At 49.1% G+C, this 8,140-nt stretch overlaps 1 protein-coding gene across 1 annotated transcript in view; it reads right to left on the bottom strand.

Moving 5' to 3' along the window:
- SPINT1 (serine peptidase inhibitor, Kunitz type 1) overlaps positions 1–3,968 on the bottom strand; it is a 17,320-nt gene extending 13,352 nt beyond the window's left edge. Inside the window, exon 1 of the mRNA XM_010009486.1 lies at positions 3,557–3,968. Within this exon, the coding sequence (XP_010007788.1) occupies positions 3,557–3,968 (412 nt within the window). The remainder of the gene's footprint in view (positions 1–3,556) is intronic.
- Between the last annotated feature and the right edge of the window lie 4,172 nt (positions 3,969–8,140).

Below are 8,140 nucleotides of genomic sequence, written 5' to 3'. Positions count from 1 at the left end.
CAGCAGGAGGAGCAGAGTGTCACCAAGCATTTCACAACCACCACAAAGATTCAGTTCAAGAAACGGACAAAGGTTCAGGGAGGTTATTTTCCAGTTTCACACCCAGAACTGGTTTGCCTAGACCAGAATAAGCTCGGGGTAGTTACTTAAACACCGGGCTCCATTATTACCAATAAAGTGCCTGGTGATCCTGCCCCTCCCGAATGAGCCAGGCAGAAAACTCGCACCAAAGTTCAGGCTGGGGAATCATTTAAGAGGATAGTGCCTTTTAACAATAACATCAGAGACTGGGGGCTGTACGTTAGCTGGAACAGGCAAGAGAGAGTCAAGCTGTCATCACCAGCTTGTAAATGACTCAGAAGCTCTTGAGAACTTCTCCAGAACACTAAAAATCCACTCAGATGATGTGCAGAAGCCAGATCTCAGCTGCATTCACTGTTGCCTGTACCCTTAGGTTGGCCACAGTGGGTTAGAGCAAGGGTGTTTCTGTTCCTGTGTTCCATTGCCAACAGTCTCACTGTGGAGCAAAAGCAAAACCAGGGCAAGCAGTCACAGTGCTTCCCCCATCATACTTCCAGTTTTCAGCTACTTCTATCAGCTCCACAAACACTCCAAGATTAAATCTGTCCAATTCAGCAGCCTCCAGCAGTGCTCTCTCTTTCAAGTGTTCTCTAGTCTCCTCCTGAACATATATAAACCTCTTAATTCAACAGGTCTGTTCCCTGTAGCAGTGAGGGTCTTGCAATGTGTGGCTTTTTTGTTTAATGTCACCCACTGGGGTCACTAAATATATATTTCACCATTCACTAGAAGAAACATGCTTTTAATCCTCATTATTGCAGAGGACATCTGAAGACTGCCACATGGACATAGCCTAAAGGCTCCTACGACCCCTGAGAGCAGCACATAATGAAAGGGATGGATGATAAAGCAGCATATAAGCTTCCTGCAGACCTTTAGAGCCAGTCTCAGGGGGTTGACAATAACTTGGGCTCCAGAGCAGCCACAGAGCTTCACATTTTAACAGTGATACAGCACAACTGCAGGAAGACGGGACAGTTCTGTCTCCAGTCCAAAACCTGGGCCAAGATTATTTTGCCTGTTAACATCTGGGAGGAAAACCTGACATTCCAAAACCATCTTCCTTAACACTCATTTCTTCAGGCATCCTCAAAAGGTCCATGAGCAAAAATGCCATACAGCTTCCTTATGTGCTGGGTGGACACACTCAGTGGCCAGAGGCTCCTTCATTTGGCCTCCTGCACCTGCACCTTTGTGCCCTTCCCCTCTCCTCCTTGGTGGCAGCCAAGCTACCACCTTCCTGCCCAGCCAGGCCCATTCCTCCTGCCTGGACCCAATTCCAGCATCACACTGCAGGGCCTTGGGGTTTGGGCTTGGATCTTTTTGTTTGGATCTGAACCAAAATCGAGGTCAGCATTCTGAAGTTCTCAGGTGCTGTAGGGAGGAGGGCCCAGTTCACAGGGTCTGATTTAACCCTTCTTATTGTTTGTTATTTCTCCAGTAAAATAAATCTTCTTCAGCTCTGAGTTGATGAACTAATTATCCTCCATCTCTTTTCCTGCTGGACCTTTGATTTCAGAAAGCTTTTGGTATCAAAGACAATGCCTGAGACTTTCAGGAGAAGGGAAACACTTTTCCCATCCACGTGCAGCATGAACATTGCAGCCTGACCCACACACGAAGCAGTGAGCTTCCCAGTGTCTGTTACTGCAGCCTGGCACTCTGAGAGTGCCAACACGGGGTGTAGAAGGGACCAAGCCCTTCCTACACCCACAGCTATCATGGCATGTGAGCAAGGAGGGGTATGTCTGCCTTGCAGAATATCCCCAGCAGCATTTCTGGCATGTTTTCCACTTCTCCCTGATAAGCCCTCCCAGGTTTTCCTGCTCCACCGCAGCCATCCCAGCATCTGTCAAAATAGCATTAGGGGGAAGGTTTGCAAGGCAGCACTGGTGTATTAGTGACTGGGATGCTCCAGAGAGGTGCCATGGATTGGGAAACACAGCACTGCTGGTGGCACAGGGAGCACAGTGACCCAGGGACACTTCCTAGGGACGCTGCACGCATGCCATGCCAGGCCCTGGGACCAGCAAGGGAGAAGGGAGTTGCAGTCTCCTGGTGCTGGTCCACAGAGATGAAGAGACTGAATTGCTCAACACTACATTGTAGTTTGATCTAATCTTGTGAAATCACGATGTACTGGGGATGATGCATTCCTTTTTCCTCCTACAACAAAGCATGTAGGAATTCAGGCAGCTGCCAGCATGCCACCTCCAGTCCTGGTGATGCGGGCTTTAGTTCCTGTGGAAAGGATTTTGAGCCTGGAATGGAGACGCAGGAGAACTACCACAGCTGTGAGATATTTACTAGAAGACCCTAAAATGCGATGGGAAACAACTAGGAGAGACAGGGGACAGGAGGACCACTTCTGCCACATCTGTCTTCAAACCAGGGACACCCAAGGGCTGCTCCAGAGGAGCCGAAAGCTCAGCACTGCTACTCGGGAAGGACAGAAGTGCTTGGTGTGGGGTTTGGTGCCACTGCACACCTCCAGCACCTCCAAGGCTCAGAGGCTGGCATATCCCAGTGGAAGATTAAAGACCTATTCAGCTCACACCACAGAGCCCAAGCCCATGTGCCCACTGCCCTGGTCATCATCACAGATCCCTTCCTTCCCCACCACGGCTGGGCTGGGAGGGGGTATGAGGAGGATTACCCATACAGATATCCCCAAACCGCCCTGCCCGGGCATCAACATACAATAAACTGGGTATGGCTGGCAAAGTCCCAGCCAGGCCAGAGACACCCCAGCCTTCCTAGGCTTCGTCCAAAACATGGAAGAAGCAGGCAAAAAGCGGAAAGAACACACTGCATTGCTTTGGAGACAGCCAGCTCCAGATTAGCTTGTTTTCTATCTGGTTTTCTCGGTCCAGGTGCAGGGAATCAGAGCCTGGGGAAGAGAAATCCACTTGCAAAGGGGAAGTTTTCTAATCAGCCTTCCCCAGAAGCAAACCCAGCCTCAACAGGCAGTGGTATGGAGACACCCCACCATCCAGGCTGCTGCTCACAACATTGAGGCTGTGGCCAAATGAGAGGTAAGTGGATTGCGTCCTGCCTCCAGCCCCTGAGCAATTAAGAGATTAATGCAGACCTTTAAAATGCAGTGATGTGTAGATTTTTAGAGGATTTCACTTTCCAACCTCAAAGGCCTGGGGAGAAGGGAAACAACCCCTTTTTCTCTACAAGTATCAAAAACCCAGCTTGCGTTTGGCAACACTCACTCCACCGACTTCAAGGAGGCTAAAGAAGAATTCCCTCTCCATTTATGAATAGGTAAACTGAGGCACAGCTCTTAAGTGAGTTTATCCAAGTTAGGGAAAACCCCTGTGGCAGAGGGATATATAGAAACCCCACCTTTAACACTGCTTTATCCCGACCATTTGGCAGCACAGATGTCAGTTGGAGGAGCTGGCACTCAGTGGCCATTAATGCTTTTCCAACCCCGGTTTGCACAGATCCATTATGGGCACCTTACCATTCGACCTGTGATCCTGCATTGCCAGGTAGGAATCGTACACGTCCTTCCTCAGGAAGTTGAGGAAGCCGACCTTCCTGGCAAACCTGCACACGAAAGCCTGCTCGTAGAGGCAGTTGAGGAGAAAGCAGCCCCGGATGTGGTCCTCCTCCGTGCCCGGGTCCTGCTCCACAAGCGCCAGGTTACAAGCAGGTTCCTTACAGCAGGCTCTTATGCAGTCCCTCCTCCGACGGACTACGGGGGACGACAAGAAGGTGGCTCCATTCTGGACAGACGCATCTTGATCGCGTTTTCTAAGGCCCTCCAGGCACGTTCCACCGAAGGGTTTTCCCTCCTGCCCTGCTCCATAGTCCACCGCCAGCACCAAGACGACCCAGAGCACGAACTGTGGACCTGGGCTCCCTCTGGCCATCGTGGCGCCCCGATCCTCACCACCTTGAGACCTTAATCCTTTGCTGAAAGAAGGAAGAAGACAGACGAAGCTAAGCGGGACGGTGTCCAGAATCGAGGCTAATGTGTCCCCCCCACCCTGCAACTCATCCCCAGGTATACGCTCTCAGCCCCCTACCTGGGCTCCGATGCTGGGAGCGGGGTGTCCCCCTCGTCCCCCCTGTGCCTTCACCCCTCAGGTGTGCTCTCAGCTGCGTCCAGCGGAGACAAAGGCCCGGAGAGTGCAGGAAGTGAAAACCAACTCCCTGGGAGAGGGGGAAAAAACTCAAGTCACTCCCCTGCATGCTGAGTTGCGTAAGAGGAAGGGGAGGAGAGCCAGGCTGAAACCTCCGTCCACTGCTCCGAAAGTTTCCTCCCATGGGAGCCGCTCTCACGCAGGTGTAAGGCACCCGCTCGGGATGAGCATCCCACCAGCCGCATTCTAGCTGCACCCCCGTGCTCAGGATGCACCGAAAGCTGCGGAGCACACGGTCTGAGTCCTGCGGGCAGTAGCACTCACATTCCAGCTGCGTGGCACAGAGCACCATTAGCCCCAGTTTCACTAACCCAGATGAGTCAACCTCGCAGCCGCATCTCCCGCTGCTGTTGCTGCTGCGAGAGGTTTTGTGCTCATTGAAATCATATATTCTCTGCTCTTCAGATACAATATTCCTTTTGAGTGAAAGCACTTGGTAGCATGCCCTGGGGCTGTCCTGCCGCCGCAGCAGTGAAAACTTAGCAGCCACCCCCAGCTGATGAACAACGTTTTACTTCTCCATCTCATATAAATCAGTTGTGGTCCATGGGTAGTGTCCCTGCCTCACAGGACAGTGCTGTTAGGGCACACAAAGGCTGCCTGCTATAACTTCCATGTATTTTCTCCCTTCCTGCTTCTACTTGCAGGTTCATCATCAAATTAATGGTTCAACAGATACAACAGTGTTGTCCACCCCCCTCTGTCTTAAATAGTCTTAAAGCCTCTGGGTAAACTGTTCTTATCCCTTTGTCATAGTCCTTAGGAAAGCAGGGAGTGCTTGCAATATGCTTGGACATTATTTATAATGAACTATTGCATCACTTAAAGCAACAGCAGCAAATGTGAGGTGGTTTTGTGTGGTGTGTCTTTGAAAAGAGATGGTGAGCAGCAGCTATGTGTCAAACAGCAGCTGACTTGGCTCTTTTGGGGACCATTCTGGTGTCCAGCATTTCAGTTCTTGCTGCCGCCTTCTATACCTCTGATCCAGCCTTGTGTATCCTCATGGGATTTATTGAGAGTCCTTAGAGACATGTTTCCTCCTCCTGGCTGTCACAAACACTGTGGGAACATAATGTTGTGGGAATATTATTTTTCAATACCTCTCATGATTTTCTATGGCCTGACATTTGTGTATAGTAGTGATAGTCTGGAAAAGAGAATTGCTTGGTAGGGTATAAAACTAATACAGGCAAAGCCTAAACCATGAAAATAGATGGTAGGGCAGTAGGAAACATGGATGTCTGCAGAGCAGAGCCATGCCTGTTTTCCTTATTGGCTGCATGAATCTTGGTCAGAAGAAACAGGAGAATTTCTCACGCCTCATTCAGACTCCATCTCTGTAGCAGATCTTTGGGACCTGCCTGCAGACTGCCCTGCACAGCTTCTAGATACATGAAGGTTGTCTCCCTCCTTCATTCTGCGCTGCCTGAGGCACTCTGCTGGGGGCTCTCTCTTGTACTGAACATGGAAGAGACTTTTTCCAGGATAAATATTTCAAGCCTTTGGTCTGGAGCCAAGTGAGGCTCGATGCCATTCCCCAGCACAGGAGCATGCTGCTCAGGGAGCAGCTGGCCTCACCCCCCTTTGCAAACCAGCAGCCGTGCTTGGATATGCTCACAGACAGTCTGGCTTGGTATTTTTGCCCAACTGGCAGTGACCCAGTTTGCCTCTGCAGTTGTGTTGTGTTGCAAAACCTCTGTCAAGGGATTCCTGCAAACCTGCAGGACGTGATGTCTCTTCTGCTTGTGCCAGATAACTCCTATAATGCAGAGCTGGGATGACTCCTTGATCGGCATCTCTAGCCCTTGCTTTGGTTTGTGTATGGAAGGGATAAGCCCCTTCATAACCTGAAGAAGCCTGTCCTTCAGAGCTCTCAGCAGAAGGCTGTGCTGGGGTCCTACTGCGAGGTTTTCTGCTTCTCACCATAAATGTATTTACAGCTACTTTATATTTAGTTTCATTGTGCAGTTTTGTCCTTTCATTCCAAAATCCTTCTCTCCTTTTGTTGTCTTCAGCTGTATTTATTTCAGTGAAACTGTATCCTAACTCACTCTTCAGTTTGCTAGGGCAAGCAAGCCATGATCTTTCAATCACTTCTTCTATGGCAGAGTCTCCACTTCCCTTCTGTTATCCTAATGGCCTTTATCTTCTGCACATTTTCCAGTTTCATCTTTGTTGGTATTAATTATGTGTTACAGAATTGTATGCCACAGTCTAAAGAATGGATCACCATTACCATGTATTTATTCTTCTCTCTGCTGGAAATATATTGCTGAATACATCTTGGGTTCATATTAGTATTACAGGCTCACTGCAGAGCCATCTTACAATGTTATAAAACAGGACATGTTCTATGAATCTCAGTCTTGTTCTCTCTGCCATTTTCAGCTGATGAGTCCCAGCTAAATATTCTGGTGACAATTTCCTAAGTATGTGACTGTACTTTTTATATTCTCTGTATTCATAAATTGGTCCCATTTTTTTGTGCTTCACAGATGGGTCTGGCTTATTTGACCTTTAAAGATCACAGTTTTGGTCCTCCACTGTAAGAGGGATGCATCCCCACTCTGTGCCAGTAGCTCAGTGTCTGCATATCCCCAGTTTCTTCTGGAGAGGTTCAGTAATTAAAACTTTAATTAAGATTAATCCCAAGATCAAGGACTTCTACCAGGAACCTCTCTCTGCTGCAGCAGCTTTCTTTCCAACTCAGTAACTCACTCTTTGTCCTCTTAACCTAGAAATCCCATCACAGCCCTCGTCTTCTGCCAAACAAGTAATGTCTCAGGACTTCAGCTGAGCTGTGTGTTATTCATGTTAGCATGAAGGGAAAGTAGGGTGTGCGATGTCATGACTTGGGAGTGGTTTTAAGGGGTCGTGGAACAATGAGTCATTGTTAACATCTGTTCCTGAGAAGCTTTGAGAGCTGTGTCTGCTCTCAGCCTGGCAATAACTATTGAGGAGGTGACTCAGGGGCCTAAACTACACCACAGGTTAATATTTGACTAAGATTTTAAGAGCTCTCACACACAAATGGCTTGTAACCACTCGGTGCAGGAGCCTGGGTCACTGGCCTTCCTGTGTTTGCTATGGATACCCCAGCACCCATCTGCAGGTGGGTGCCCACCTTCCGTAAGGAATTGATCCCAACAGGCAGAATAGGAAAGACTTGTTCCAGGTCCCCTTTGCTGCGCAGTCCAGCTCCATGGCATGACCATCTGCAGTGGCTTCCTAATAGCTTGTCCCACAGGCTGCTGCAGACGAATCCATCCTGCTGTGCTTTACCTGGGAACTGCTCCATGTACTGCTTGGGAGACAGGTCTGCTTGCTTGTTTTGTTGTATTTGCCTCAGGGGAAAACCTCCTGGTGTGGTTTAGGGGTGAGACCAGATGCAAGTGATGGCACAAAGATGGGGCAGAGGAAGGAGACAGGGAGGGACCTTGTTGGGCCGTGACTAACACGGGTCCTGTGGAAGCAAGGGAAAGGATGACAAGCTGCTGAATCCTCCTGAGAGCCATTCCTACTGCATCGAGGGTGGCTTTGGGGAAGGGAGTTACAGTGAGGGTATACTGTTTCTTTGGTGAAATTCTTGTCTACAGTCCCCTGCATGGCACTGGCTTTTGTTTTAATGTTGCTGGTCAAGGTAAGTCCTTAAAGGCAGGAGCACTGCAAAAGGAAGAAGTGCAAATAGTGTTGAGACTGGTCACACTGAGAAAGTATCTGCATTTTTGTCTACATTAGGCTTTCACAGGGAGATAAATAGGGAAAACATGAAGCAAAGAACCTTTAATTTGCAAGAACTAGAATAAGCCTAACTTTTCCTATTGAAGTCCCCATAGGCAACCTGAGCTGTTCTTTACAGTGGAACAGGATGGGCCCAGAGTTTCCGACAGACTCTCCTT

Source organism: Nestor notabilis, unplaced genomic scaffold (assembly GCF_000696875.1).
Source record: "Nestor notabilis isolate BGI_N333 unplaced genomic scaffold, ASM69687v1 scaffold12322, whole genome shotgun sequence".
Classification (NCBI taxonomy): domain Eukaryota; kingdom Metazoa; phylum Chordata; class Aves; order Psittaciformes; family Psittacidae; genus Nestor; species Nestor notabilis.
Note: the sequence above shows the minus strand (reverse complement) of the source record. Positions and strands in the feature narration are given on the sequence as shown.